We start from the raw sequence: 15,604 nt of genomic DNA, 5'->3' as shown, positions 1-15,604 counted from the left end.
TTTTATTTCATCCTCCTCCAAAATCCATCTTGGGTGACGCACTGCTGAAGGTCACCAGATGTCCCCCCAGCACTTTCTCCAGGCTTACCTTAGCCATGCCGATTGAGCTCACGTTCAGCTCCGTGATTCCTTGGTTCGTCTTGTCTCCACGTTCCCATATCCCGAAGTCCTGCCATGAATCAACATCATCACATCAGTGCAGCAGGTGAAACAGCAGTGACACAGCACAGTCAGCATCTAGATCACATCAGGGAGTCACTGAACAAGGGAATGCCCTGGCAATTCACACGGCGGAGTCACGGACCAGCTTGAGAGGAGAAAGAAATCCACTTGGTCCACACTAAATAGGATGGAAGTAATAAATCTCTGTATAACACAGTCACACAAGGCAGAGAGAATTCTGCAGGGTCCCAGACACCTAAAAACACCTTTATAATAGTCCCTAGCTCTTACATACTAATTTTCATCACTAGATCTCAAAGCGCTTCGTCTTTAAAGATTTTATCCTCACACCCCCTGGGAGTCAGGGCATAGCTGTTACCTCATTGTACAGATGGAGCTGAGGCCAGGACAGTAACTAAGGCCAAACAGGGAGTCTGTGACAGAGCAGGGAATTGAACCTGGGCCTCCCAAGTCCTAGGCTAATGCCTAATCACTAGGCCATCCTTCCTCTAACAGGGACAGGCAGCTGGTCTCAAGTCTTGCTTTCAGTATTTGGTCTTGTTCAAATATGAATTTTGTCCATTTAAAAAAAAAAAAAAAACCACCCGCGCCCTCCGGAAAAAAGAAAAAACCACATGGCTTGAGGTTGCTGTGCTGGCTGGAGCAGCCACCCTCGGGAGGGACGACAATTAAAGCTCAGTTCTATGGGAATTAGAAGACTGCCAGATTTTATTCTTTTTAAAGTGACCGCATCCTAAATCTGAAACAAGCACTTACCTGGGACTTTTCCTATAGATCTCAGATTGATGGATCCACATAACAATCCTTTTTACAGGCGGGGAAACCAAGCCACAGAAAAACAGCGACATGCCCAAAGTCATTCAGTAATACCGGCAGTAGAACCAGACATAGGACTCTGGACTCCTGACTCACACTCCAGTGCCCATAGCCATTGGGCCATGGAAGGCTTCCATTTCAATCATTTCACCCTCCAGCCAAAAATGCGTGAAAAACACTTCAAAATTCTCAACTGATGCTGACAAAATGTATGAACTTTAAAGAAAAATTATGTGATCACTTGAGTGCTAGTAAGCGTCCCAGAGTAACAGGCAAAATGCATGTTCAAAAATAGCTGGCGGATAGGAATGTGCATTTGGGTTACATTAGTGAAGGCTCAAGGGGGCAGACACTCAGGGTTGGGCTTACTTTCCATGCAGGATGCTTGAAAGGAAAATCTGACTGTATCCTAACAGCCATTGTTCTTTGAAGTAATATCAGGGGTTTCATTGCTGCTAGCACAAAAGTTTAAGTAGAAAACATTTCAGAATAAATCACTTCCCTTTAATGGGTGTGACGAGAACTCCCCTGCTGTGTCACAGGAGCTATCACACCAACAGTGATTCTCCTTTGGCTCACATGGGTCATGCTTTAAGCAGGATCAGAAGGAGGGAGTGGAGGACAACATCCCTGCACAGAGCCACTGGCAGCTGAAAGGTTCCTCTGGCGCTAATGTCCCTGACACCCACAGACAACAGCTCTTCCACCCCCAATGCCCTGGCATGGAGAGGCTCAGCTCCCCAGTGCTGCTGTGACAGCAAAGAGCTACTCAATACATTTCCTTTTGCTGTTTGACCAGCCCCAGCAGTAAGTTTCATGCATTGGCCGGAAAGCAGATCTTCATTGTAGCAGCACAGGCATGTCACACCAGGGCTAGGAAGAGACCAGTAAGTTTTTCATGCTACGCCTATGGCCCTACACAAGCGCAAACCAACTCCCCCAACACACACCCCTCAGAGGCCAAACCACCTTGTCAGCCAGCAACAGATGCAGGAAAGCCAGGAACAATCTGGTTACTAAGCCAAGGCCTATTTGTGGAAGGGCTACTCACTGCAGTTTTATACGCTGCTTCGATGTAAAACACAACGTTCTGTATGAAATTGACTTCATCCAGACTGTAGATAATGTGAAGCCCTGAAACAGAAAAATCTATGAACACGTTGGCTGACTGCCTAGCCAATCAGTTGTTAGAGGTCCATTACTCTTACCCATTTATCTTATTAAAATACATACACACTAAAGCCTCCGGATCACACACTTAGATAAGAATTCAATCAGCATGTCACTCATCTCTTCCCCACCCCAGCCTTTGTTGTGTTCTTCACAGCCCTCCACCCCCCTTGCTGTGTGTCATCCCTTTAGAGACCTCAATCCTGCAATTAACTCCACACAAGAAAAGCACGAGGAATCCCACAGACTTCCATGTGGGTCCTCCCCTGTGGAGTAGCTTGCAGGCTCAAGGCCATGGACCGTAAGCAATTTTGGTGCAGTGGCTCCTTTCCCTGTGTTTGTATGTTTCACAGATGACAGTAATGCATTGCACTTGTAGGACAACAGATTAGAGCCTGCAGGAACTTCACACAGATACAGGAAACTAGTGTGCAGCAAAGTGCCGTTATCTGATCTGTCAGCGTTCAGAGTGCACCACGAAGATACACGGAAGCTACAAGCCAGGCACTGAGCCTGCCTGGAGCCTGTGGGCGCTACAAATAACATCCACTGGAGAGTGAAGCAGGGGGTTGTTTTCCTCTAACATTCCCCAGCATCCTGTAACTCACAGAGAAGGTGACAGCTGAGATGCCATTTCAGTCCCAAATGAGGGTTACTTGTACACACGGAGCCTAGTCTAAGTCAAGGAGTTCCACCGGTTTAAGTAGTGTGACTGCCCGTGTGGATGCTCTCTTGGCAGCTAAACCTAGTGTATTATTTAGCATCACCCTTTTAGTTTAACCCATGCAGCTTCTGTGTTTAGACCCACCTTAGACGAGAATGGAGAGTCTGAGCCATTTAAAAACAAAGCAAGTTTCACCCTAGTGAAGGCACCAACTTGAGACCTCTGGAGACCAGATACCTCCATCCATCCACCCATCCCCGGAACAGGTACATATCAGGCTGAAGCAAAAGAAGCTGCCTCGACACACTTGCCCCTGCCAACAAGCTTCAGCCCAGACCCAGGCAACCTGGGCTCTGTGGCACACTCAGTCCTAGGTCCATATTCTGAGGCTGCCAATTCTACTGGTGTCTTTTGGGCACCTGTCTCCTAGGAACTGATCTGAGGCCAAATCAGCCACCACCAAAAAGCCACCAGAGCAGCAACTGAGCTCAATCTGAACCACACTCCTCTGTCCCCAGCACCCACCCAATCTGAACTGCCGTATTATGGGACCTGCCAGCCAAGTCTAGCCCTGGGATAAGCAGGCACAGCTATGGAGGCTTCAGTCCCGTTGCATCCACTTACTCTAGGGCTGAATTTGAACCTGTGTTGCCTGCAGCTGCCAGTCACATGCCATACTTGTAGGACAGCAGATTAGAGGTGGTAGGGACTTCATACAGATACAGGGAACCAGTGCACAGCTAAGTGCTGTTATCTGATCGGTCAGCGTTCAGAGAGCACCGGCGTATACACAGTAGTTGCAGACTGGGCACTTGTTGGTTCAAGAGCCTATGTTCTCTGTTAACACTGTCAGTTCCTCCTGATTTCCCTTCGTCTGCATGCATTGCCTTTGGAGGTCCTGCACCAACCAGTGTATCCCAGCCACCTCTGAACAGCGGCTCTGCATGCTGAGCTCACTCTGCTGTGAAGCCTATGAAGGAGGACACTATGTGTTGGGAGCATGCCCTAAAGTAAGTGCTGCTCCACCTTCCTTACAAAGCCACCTCTAGGCCAGCACGAGCTGGTTTGCCGAGCCGTCAGGCAAGTTTCACTGTTGCTCAAGAGACATACTTTCTCTAAAGGGCAAGGCTAGTAAGGCTGGGGTTGAGAACTTAGGGCTCCAAGACATCCTCTGGGGACCCAGCACTGTGCACACCAGAAACACGCTTCAAGGGGCAGAGGGTGAATTACCTAAGTGCAGGAACAGCATATGACTGCTGGAAGCTGCCCCCTCCCCCCTGGCTGTGCCCTCTGTGCTGTTCCCCCAAGAGGCACAGCTCAGAGTCTCAGCCATGATTCTGGGTTTCTCTGTACAGGCGATAAGACAGCTGGTGGTGCTGGATAATACTCAGACCTGCTTCAGTGCCTTCCAGCGGAGCACCTCAAAGCTCTTTACACTCAGTCATTCATGAAGCCTCCCAAACCCTCTGAGGTATGTTAGCATTATCACCTCCACTTTATAGATGGGGAAACTGAGGCACAGATGTGAGACATGAGTTGCCCAGGGGTGCACAATAAACCTTAGCAAAGCCAGGGACAGATACCAGACCTCCTGTATTCTAGGCTTTACTTTAAGCAGTAGATCACATGGAGGGTAACACGTCGATAAACCCAGGAGCAGAGGAATTTTGTCAGGCTCAGGAGTATAGTTCACAGTTATGGACAGGGCACAGGACTGGAATGCAGTAGATCTTTGTCCACTTCCCAGCTCTGACACCAACCCCCTTATGGCCTTGGGCAAATCAATTCTCCCCCCACACTTCAGTTCCCCACCTGTACCCCAGGGATAATAATACTTCCCCTGGTTCTCAGGGAGCAGAGAGGCTTAATTCATTAGCACACCAACGTGCTGCAATACCACAGCAATTAGCATCAGAGATGCCTAGATGTAAATATTACCAGAGGCTGTCATTTGTGCCAACATGAGCAGGTAAATTGATGTGGCGTCTAACTGCAAGTGACCCCACTGGTCATCTCCAACCACAGTGGCACAGGTGTGGGTGTTGTACTTGGCATGGAAACAATCCTTGGGGCTCTGGCTGTACTTGAATGCCTCCACCTTATCCACCTGCAGCATTCAGTTAGAAAAAGAACAGACAGTTAGCTTCCCCAGTGCCATGCTCACAGCTGGGGCTGTGGGGCGGGCCAGGGGCACAGGAGGGCTCTAGCAGGGTGTCCTAGCCCAGCCCTCTATGGAGCCCTGTAGGCAGGTTATGAGAAACTGCAGAGTAAACAGCTTCAAGTTACAGGTTTCTTGGAACTGCCGCCTGCTAAGAACTGCCGGGGAGGGGGAGGAGAGAGAGACTTCACCCTGTTAGCAGGGGAGGGAGAGGCTCCTCAGGAACCCAAGACCTTGAGTATCCACCCAGTCCCCACAGCCTGGAGGAGGATTCTTTCACCCCCTGCCGAGGTCACAGCAAGCCCGCAATACCCGTTTTTGGTACGGCATTCTAGGTTTGCATGTCCGCAACCCAAACAGCACAGACACTCCAGGTCACGTATGCCCACTCCAGCCACTGGTTGGATGGCAGCAAGGGAAGCAGGCAGACATTTGGTGGTTCACACAGGCTGTAACCGTTTGCGGCGTGACTGTGTCATGCCAGGACCCAAACATTCTATTCCACTTCTTATGCCACCCCAACATCATGTTAACTGATCCAGCGGATAACACGGATAGCACTGGGAGTCACTGCAGCATTTTGTACTTGAACGCCAGAAAGCAACAAAAAATATCACTCTGGGCCATGCATGTTCTGAGAACGAAGGGGTTCTGAGCTCTGGCACAGCAGGTACAAGCCCAGGGGAAAGGAGCAGTCATATTAGAGCTAGGTATTATTATTCGCCTGGTGTCTAGCTGGGGCTTGGCACAGTTGGCATTAGTACTGAATGGAGAAGATCCACCTGGAGGGATTAGACTGTGGGTAGCAGCCTTTCCGTCTCCCCAGCTGATGCTGTGGGGACTTCTCCGTTAGGAGGTAGCTTGCTGGAACACACTGGGGCGCAAAGGGTACACAGGAGCTGGGAAATAGCCACAGGTGGTTCAGAGATGGGGTGGGGGGCAGTAAAAGGGAAACCGTGATTCAGAAAAGGACAAGAGCACAGATTGGCAGCAACAGAGACCAGGGAACCTTATGGGAACAGAGTTGGGATTCATTCACACTTGGTATCATTATCAGGGCCTAAAGGCTGAGATTTTAATCCCATTTGAGACAGGAAATTCCAAGCCCATGGTACTTTACTTTCATGCCTCAACAGGCTACAGGGCCACACAAAACTCCACTGCCACAAGAGAGTTCTGGCCACAGGGGGACCCTTCCCAGGTGTGTTTGCATCATACAGCACACCTAGAAAAAGGGGTCACTTTGATGGTATGAACACAAAGCGATTGACGGAGGCAATGCCAGCGGGGCAATGGGATTGGCAACCTGTTGGGGAAGGGATTCCTTTAGGACTCCAGGCTAGCAGAGGTAAGAACACTAGTTCCATGGCATGGACAGAACATTCAGTGACTGGATGGATACTGGGATCTAGGCTTGTTTTAAGCCTTCCCCAAAAGACCCTTGTGTCTGTGCCAGGACTGCTTTTTTGTCATCAGTTTGATGGCAGATCTCTGCTGAGTCAGTGTGTTACAACAGGAGAATTTCAGCTCTACAGGGGATGGGGAGGCACCACCTGTATCATACCTGTCTCATCATGCACTGCAGCAATCCCCGCATCAGTTTCACTACACTCTGCAGAAAGGAACGAAAAACAGGCCTGTTAAACACATCCCCGGATGGGAAGAGCACTAACTCAGCAATGGCATCTGGCTCATGACCTTTCAAGACCCTGCGGCCTGTAATTATACCCGCAGCTCTCATTCTCCATGGCATTTACTTTCTGGGTAAGTGGCTGAGAGAGGAGCTGCTGGGGCAGAGCCGATCATGAGGGACAACCTGATCTGCTGCTGCGGGAGGAGAAAATCCCTAGGACTGCATCAGCCTTGAGTCAGATAAGGCAAAGGACAAAGTTAGGACATTTATACCTACAGAAAGAGACTCTGGACTGAGGAGAGAGAGGTCAGTCGTTATGTGTGGAGCCAGTCTGTCCTGCACTGCACAGCACACCTCTGCCTTTACCTGCAGGACCCCAGAAGGGAGTTGGAGACACCAATCTGACAGTTCCCCAGGGAGCAGGACCCCTGTACTCCTCCTCCTTCCTCAGTAGCCCAACAACAACAGGGGCAAATTCAGATGTTGCTGAGACATGTACTGCTCATGTCCAGTGCCATATGGTGCTGCCAGAGCCCCAGGAAGTAACCCCTGGATCTCCCTGGGGAATCAGGGCATTTTTGCTTAGATGGTGGCCCAGACTGGGCAATGCCCACCCCTCCCCTAACAGAAGACAAACAAGGCTGCACACTGCACGTTGGGCACTATAGCCAGGGAGCCCCCAGCTGATCAGCCAGTCTAGGTGCCCATGCATAGCCTGGAGCAGGCCTGCTGAGGATCCAGAAGGCAGAGCATGAGCAGGGATGCTTCACTGAAAGCAGACCTTATCCATGGGCACTAGGCTTGCAGCATCATCAACAGGTCCCACCACATCACACTCAGCACAAACACCACATTCCGATTTAAAAATACAAGTAATTTAGCTGTGCTAGCTAGTCATATTCCTCAGCCAGATAGACACTAACCCCTTTGTGGGGAAAAGAAACCCAGCTCTTTGGCGCTCATCAATTTAATTTATAACATAACATTGATGGAAGAAAGTGCCTTATTGTAGTGGACTCTGTTGTCCTACTACTGCAGATCTCTGGAATAAACCTGGGTTCAGGGGGCCTATCATTTGTACTCTGAGAAAGGTACACGCCTCAGGATTCCCAGCAGGATATCAGGATCCAGTGGTTAAGATTGGCCAGCTGTGAAGTCAGTGTCTAGAGTCAGATGCCCTCAACACATGTGGTGGGGATTTGGTCCAGCTCTCCTCCTCAGTACAGCAGTGACAGACATTCAGCATCCAAGCGACTCACCAGCCCAAGTAACACTGGCGTTAGCTCCTGATATCACCTGAATGATTCCCTACCTGACAATCCCACTCAGGTCTGTATCTCCAGCCAGGTCCATTCTGTTAACAATTCCAGCTTTGCATCCCACCTGTCATCTCCGCCCACTCCCACCCCGTGCCTTTTCCAAACTGCCCCCTGCATGGGGTCTGCAATTATACTCCCATCTTGCCAGTAGCAGATCCCCACCATACTGCCTCAAACCCTCGCCATATTCAAGGCCCTCTTAATGCTCAATTCTTCTGTGTCATCCACAAGAGGTGGATAATCCAACCGTAATTCAGATCCTGGTCCACTGCATGCAGTACTTCAGCTATAACATCCCACTGTCCTGTGCCACCGAAACTGGGTAGTTAGTTATTCTCTCTCCCCTAGTCAGTACTCTGGTTTTTCATGTTGCCCAAGATATCCCACACAATAGAGTGTGCAGAAATACCTTAAGTGTCTCTCTCTCTCTAGAGGTGCTAGCATTGAGCTGTAAACATTTCAGCCATGCAGTTTTAATGCACCTATCCCTGTAATGCAAGCTTTACAATGCCACAAAAGACAATATTCCTGGACCTACCCTCCATTCCTCACTAGGCTGAAATAACTGATTCCAGAGCTGGGCTGGCACAGGATCAGGGAGTTGCCTGATTCTCTCCCCACCCCATTGAAGGGAGCATCGAGTCCTACATTCCTGCCCAAAAGAGTCAACTATCTACAAGACAAGACATACAAGGGAAATTGAAACCACCCACCAGGGACGAGTAGGTGATGCACATCATGGGAGGAGAGGGTCTGAAATGCCATCCTGCCAAGGCAATCAGCTTCCCCATTAGCCTATATGTTCCATGTGTTTTTCTGGTTGCAAGGCTCCACATGGAGTAGATTTAGGGATTTAGTGAAGCCAGTGGTTAGCATGCTATGAGAAATAAGCCTGGCTCTAAAATGTTTGAGTCATCAAGTGTTTGATGATTTAGATGATACAAATACAGATTCCCCAGAGTTCTAAGCAGCTCTGCTTTAGATACACACACACACGAGCTGTTCGCACTCCAGAGTTCTCCTCTGATCCTAGTGAGATTTACTCAGGGAACTCCCGGGGCTCACCTGGAATTTTTCAGCAAGATCCAGGTCAGAGAACAAACCCTTTGGGCTTGACTACACTTACATTTTATAGCGCTCAAACTTGCTGGCTCGGGGTGTGAAAAATCACCCCCTTGAGCGCAGCAAGTCAGAGTGTAGAACTAATCAATGAAATTGTTTTTAATTGTTCACTTATTATAACTTCATAAGCAACGTTTTATGAATGAAACATTCATTCACAAAACCGGTTACCCCAATAACTGACTAATTGAGTTTCACTTTCAATCCAATTGCTGCTTAAATCGCTGAAACTTATGATGTTGAAACAGTGTAACTTCTGTTCACTGTTTGCCATTCCTTACACTTGTCCATATTATAACTTAAACTCCATTTTAAAACTTGTCCCAAACTCCATTTTAAAATGCTCACTTCATTTTGTAACAGCTTGCTGCAACCTTTCATTTTTGCAAAACCCTGCTGTAATCTTATTAGTTTAGATGTGTGAAGGAAGTTATGTATGGATGATGGAATCAACCTCCAGCACCAGCCTGTCGGGATGAAATAAAGTGTAAACACTCAACAGCTGAAGATGCAGACAACAGCCCTGACAAAGTAAGAGGAGTCCACCCTCAAAAGAAAAGAACAAAAGTACAATTGAAGAAACATCAAAGCCAGGTCCTAGGTTGAAAGTCATGTCTGCAATTGATGGGTGATCAATGACACGAAACCCAGAGGCAGTGTGACACAGCAAGACCTATAGACTCTGGATTCAAACTAAAGCCTACAAAAAGGATGGGTGAGATGGAAGACTTTGGAGGGTAACATTCTTCTGCCAAGATGGAAGGGCATCGGTGCATGCCCAACAGAGACCCAGTTCTTCCTCGTGCCCGGCTTTCCTGGCCAGTTAGCAGCCACAAGCTGCAAACCCAAGCCACAAACTCAAGCTACATTCAGGACTGGTAACTATACAGCAGCTGCAGAACCTGTGTGTGTGTGTATGAACGAATGCGTGAATGAATGTGAAACTGAATGGAATGTTATAGCTATAACTGACTGCCTAATATGATTGTTTTTGTATTCACAATAAATGTGACTTTTTTTCTTATCCCCTTTAATAAGATCCTGCTGATCTTTATTTTATTGGTATAACGAGCGCTTTAAAGCACCCTTGTTTTAACAGGCTCCAAGCGCTGGGAGCTGTGTTCCCAGCGCTCAGAGCTAATCTCCTTGTGGAGGTGGATTACCAGGAGTGCTGGGAGAGCTCTCTCCCAGTGCTCGCCCATGACCACACTCGCACTTCAAAGCGCTGCCACGGGAGCGCTCCCATGACAGCGCTTTGAAGTTTCCAGCGTAACCACGCCCTTTGGCCGAGAACAGCTTTTAGATCCCTGGCTTTCCCTATCTGGGGCCTTAAGATGCTATCAGCAGCTTGAAGAGCAGCAGTCCAGAATGGCTCCACATTTCCTTTGGCTATTTCTGGGGTTAATTCTGAATGATAAGGATTAACAAAGACTTCTTCCCTCAATCTTCTATCTAAGGTACTTCTATGGTCCCACCCCCAATACCAAAGTATTGAGAACCTCACAATCCTTAATAAATTCATCCTCATAACACCCCATCAGGCAGAGCATTGCTATCATCCCCATTGTACAGGTGTGGAACGGAGGCCCAGAGAGGCTGAGTGATTTATTCAAGGTCACACAGTGTCTGTGTTAGAGCAGAGAACTGAAACTTGGGGCTACCGAGTCATAGGCTAGCACCCTAATCACTGGACCATCCTGCCTCTCTTCTTACAGCTGACCTCCATGAAAGAGAGCAACAATAACATTGGAAATATGGCATGGAACTTTAACAGATACACAGCCCATCCATCACATACAGATCTCCCCAGAGAGGGATTTGTTACAGCATAGGTTAAAGGGCAAGTGACACTTGATTTGCCCGAATTTAAACTATCTGTAGGTTTTTTTAATCCCAGGCGGCTAGGTGCAAGGGGAGAGATTGTGTGTGGTGCTGGGGGCCTGTGATATACAAGAGGACAGCCTAGATGATCTGGCCTTAAACTCCATGGGTCTGTTACTATGCTCTTGCTGTATCTCCAATGTCAGACCTTTTGGGGTTTGTTCATTTTATGTTAGCCTGACAAACAAGACCCATGGCAAGTGAACTAGATTCTACTTCCCCATTGCAGAGTAAAGAATCTTCAGCAGCTTCAAAGGAACAAAGACAGAGGGGGAGGGAATTTTATTGAATTAAATATGAAAGTGATTAAGACATTCAGAATACAATTCCTTTTCCATCTGCCTAGTTATGATTCTTACACCAGTAGCCGTCATTGTGCTATCAGATCCCCAATTGTGTAATTCAATACTAAGTTCACTAGTGCCCCTACATTTCCACCGTGCTGCAAAATTCTCTGGTGAAAAAAGCCATGTAGAAGTTTCTGTGGACTGGGGGAGGAGAGGTGGGGAGATTGGAGGTTTCAGCAGCTGAGACTTCTGGCTCCAAGGAAGCATTTGGGGACTGTGGGATAGATACTGTAGATAGAAGCTTCACTCAAATGGAGAGCAGTCTTGTTAACTCCGAAGCCTAATGGTGACAAACACCCTGGTGAGTGGAACTGGAGAAGTTCACTCCTCTCAGAGCGATTGTTTCAGGCTGTCGGCAGGCAGACAGACAGACTTTGGGTGCACCTGTTAACCTTAAGTGTCAGGGCCAACTAGAAGGGCTAGAAGCCTTAATCTTGAAAGAAAAATCAACAGTTATTCTGGTGTACTGTTTTGTGAGTAAAATGGAATTCCACAGCAAATTCCTCTACTACTTTGTGATGAAATACAAGGGGCCCTGCTTACAAGAAGAGTTTAATCTTTAGTTCAGTCTCAAGTGTTTAGAGGGTCTGAGTTGCATGCGAGTCTCGGGACATCAGCTGTGAGCTTTCCAAGCCATCCCTTCCATAGGTTTCTCATACCTGCTCCAGTTCGTATGCCTTTGCCTTGTCCTCATCACGGTCTGCATTTTTGCGGTACGCCAAGCCCAGGCCCCACATGGACAGCACACTGTAGACGTTATCCCGGACCCAGGCATCTTTATGATCACAGCTGGCTGGGAGCAGTCCTGTCACCGGGTCCTGCAGCATGAGGGGAGGTCAGGCAAGGGAGGAAAAGAGACATGAAATCAGCTTTCCAGTCCTGAAAACTTGTGGGAAGGCTGGCCATTAGGTAGATAAACAGGTTGTGAATGGGAGAAAACTAGAGAGTCTTGTTTATCCACGAGGTAAACATAATAAAAGGGACAACAAGGGCTCAGTGTTATATGCTAAGGCATCGTCAGCTTACTTATCTCATTACCCATCTGGCCTACCATTACCACGAGGTCTTCATCTTACCCCCCTATGAAGTAGGGAAGTGCTTCTGTCCCCATTTTACAGATGGGGAAGCTGAAGCACAGAGTCTCAGTAACTTGGCCAAAGTCACACAAGGAGCTATGGAAAAGTGGGGGGAACTGGACCTTGATTTCCCAAGTCCTGTGCTGGTGTCCTAGCCACTGGACATTCCTTCCTCCCTAGAATCTCAAATTCTCTGAGGCTCAAGACATCTCATTTTTGAAAAGCTACAAACCCGCAGTCACCACCACAGATCACAACGCTGCAAAGGCAGATGTTTCACAAGGGACAGCCAGAAATGTAGCAGACACCTTAAGAATGCAGAGCTCTTAGGACCTACTTTGAAAACTTCTGCCTAAGAGATCTAACCCTTTCTCTGGAAGCACCACGTTCTGCAGGAGGTGACAGGCAACTGCCAACTTCCCCAGGGTCTCCCCCCAAAGTGACTTGTGGGCAGGTGAGTATTGTGATGTGAGCACAAGGGACTGGGTTCCATACACTGCAGGACTCAGGCTTGAAGCTTGGAAGAAGAACGTCGAAGCTTAAGACTCTTTGCTGCAAAGTCCATCAGGCCACTGCATTCCTCTGTGCAGCCAGATGCTCCCAAGGGGCCCAGCAATCTGCCAAGGTTGTTCCATTATGCATGTACATCCCAACAGCAGCAGGACATGACCCCGGGGTTCTACAAAACTCAGTAGATGTTAATCACAGCCTGAATCGTCTCAGTCATTCCTACAGCACAGCCAACCAAAGGAGTCGAGCCAGACAGTCAAATTCCAGAATGAGCCTGCCAAGGTTCTTTCCCCCACTCTGAATTTTAGGGTACAGATGTGGGGACCTGCATGAAAAACTCCCTAAGCTTATTTTTACCAGCTTAGGTTAAAACTTCCCCAAGGTACAAACTATTTTACCCTTTGCCCTTGGACTTTATTGCTGCCACCAGCAAGCGTCTAACAAATATATAACAGGGAAAAAGCCCGCTTGGAAACGTCTTTCCCCCAAAAATCCTCCCGAACCCTACACCCCCTTTCCTGGGGAAGGCTTGATAAAAATCCTCACCAATTTGCATAGGTGAACACAGACCCAAACCCTTGGATCTTAAGAACAATGAAAAAGCAATCAGGTTCTTAAAGAAAAATTTTAATTGAAGTAAAAGAATCACCTCTGTAAAATCAGGATAGTGAATACCTTACAGGGTAATCAGATTCAAAACAGAAAATCCCTCTAGGCAAAACCTTAAGTTACAAAAAGACAAACACAGGAATATACATTCCATTCAGCACAGCTTATTTTATCAGCCATTTAAACAAAACAGAATCTAACGCATATCTAGCTAGATTACTTACTAAGTTCTAAGACTCCATTCCTTTTTTTTTTTTTTTTGCCAGGAACAAAAAAGAGAAAGAACCTTTGTTTCTCCCCCCTCCATCTTTGAAAGTATCTTGTTTCCTCATTGGTCATTTTGGTCAGGTGCCAGTGAGGTTATCCTAGCTTTTTAACCCTTTACAGGTGAGAGGATTTTTCCTCTGGCCAGGAGGGATTTTAAAGGTGTTTACACTTCCCTTTATATTCATGACAGAGCCATTACACCAGCTCAGTGCACTGATCCTCTCTGCTGAGTCCAATCCAGCCAGCCATCCACCAGCCACACACCAAGGGTTTGCCCAGCACAGGAGCACCACCCTTTCCTCTCACACATTTTTGAACTTCCTGGGTCCTTATCACCTGCTCTGCTCAGGAATCTGCCATGGGCAGCAAACCCAAATATTACTGCATTACAAAGAGAATCTAGGATACACCACTAATTGCCAGAGCGTTGTTCGGAGTCTGAGCAGGAGCAAGGCTACTCCTCCAAGAGGATAGCTAACGTGTCATGTGGGCATTGCAGCACCACGCAGCCTGGCATTTGCAAAGATCATGACTGACATGTAAACAGACACCACTGCATTTGTACCAGGTTCCTGCCAAACTCCCTCCACCAGTCCTATGATCTCAGTTCACCCAGCCTAGTTTTAAAACCCCATTCACTAGATCAGTCGCTCCAGTGTAACACAAACACTCATTGTTTGGGACCCCTTTCAAGGGCCTGGCGGGGAGGGTGCTCTCTCAACTGAAGAGGGCAGGCTGTACACAGTGGAAAAGGCTTTCCCACAGCTACAGCTAATCTCAGTTAGCTTCAGAGCTTTCCATGGCTGAATCACAACTGGTCAGAAAGGCAGAGGAATACTTTAAACAATGTGATGCTCTTTATTTGATTTAGGTACCTCTATCCCTCCGTACACAGGCCCCACCCACACCACATTGTTTGCAGCATGCTGCACCCTGGGAGGAGGACAGGAACCAGTAGGACATCTTCAGAGAAGTGATGGAGTACTTGTGGCACCTTAGAAACCAACAAATTTATTTGAGCATAAGCGTCACTTCATCCGATGTAGCTCACTAAAGCTTATGCTCAAATAAATTTGTTAGTCTCTAAGCTGCCACAAGTACTCCTTTTCTTTTTGTGAATACAGACTAACACGGCTGCTACTCTGAAACCAGAGAAGAGATAGTTACTCCCCTGTAAATCTGCTTCTCCGAAGACCCCACATGACTCGATTCCCCGCCACTCAGCTGCCTTCTCTCAGAAGTGTGCATTTCCCTCACCCCCACTATACCCCCCCACCACACCAATGACCTCATCCTGTTATATCCAGATTCTTCGGGGATCTAGGACACTTTGAATTTGGGGAGTTAGCCGCTCAGAAGTCTGAAATTGAATGCTCTAGAAGGACTGCCAGGCCTGGCAATTGGTTTCCAAATGCAGATGAATGGCCTGTGGCTCAGAAGGTCATGAATTTGAGAGCTCTGGGAGCTCCAGCCTGTAATGCACTAGGGAGCTGAAAAACAAGGAAGCAAGATCTGTTTCCATATTAAAATTGCCTCCACCCCCACCCTTGCACACATACATTATTGTGGTGTTAACCCTGGATGCTGGCAGGTTTGCAATAAGCACTTAGACTAGAGCCTGAAGCGTTTGTGAGGACACCTACCAGGTAAACGACGATCCAAAAGAGAAGGGCACCATGCCCAAACACTCCCCTCCCCCCAGTCACACAGATCTGCCCTGGTGAGAAGCACAGCCCCCTGTTCCTGGGATTCCAAACATGGCACTGCCTTTGGACCCTCACTAGGAGCTCCATCCTTCATAGCAACCTCTGCACAGTAGATGTTAGAAAATTGAAGCCTCCTATCCCAC

The 15,604-nt window shown here is 47.9% G+C and overlaps 1 protein-coding gene across 6 annotated transcripts in view; it reads right to left on the bottom strand.

The window, feature by feature from the left end:
* The window catches only part of PHKA1 (phosphorylase kinase regulatory subunit alpha 1), a 71,571-nt gene that overhangs the window by 53,179 nt on the left and 2,788 nt on the right, over positions 1–15,604 (bottom strand). For all 6 annotated transcript variants that reach the window (XM_048863401.2, XM_048863403.2, XM_048863402.2 and 3 more), the window contains exons 2-6: positions 11,953–12,111; positions 6,556–6,603; positions 4,772–4,940; positions 2,051–2,133; positions 89–169 (exon numbers count right to left, since the gene is read on the bottom strand). In XM_048863401.2, coding sequence (XP_048719358.1) covers positions 89–169; positions 2,051–2,133; positions 4,772–4,940; positions 6,556–6,603; positions 11,953–12,111 — 540 coding nt within the window. The remainder of the gene's footprint in view (positions 1–88; positions 170–2,050; positions 2,134–4,771; positions 4,941–6,555; positions 6,604–11,952; positions 12,112–15,604) is intronic.

The sequence above is a fragment of the Caretta caretta genome, chromosome 9 (genome assembly GCF_965140235.1).
Source record: "Caretta caretta isolate rCarCar2 chromosome 9, rCarCar1.hap1, whole genome shotgun sequence".
Lineage (NCBI taxonomy): Eukaryota > Metazoa > Chordata > Testudines > Cheloniidae > Caretta > Caretta caretta.
This window is presented reverse-complemented; position numbering and strand designations above follow the sequence as displayed.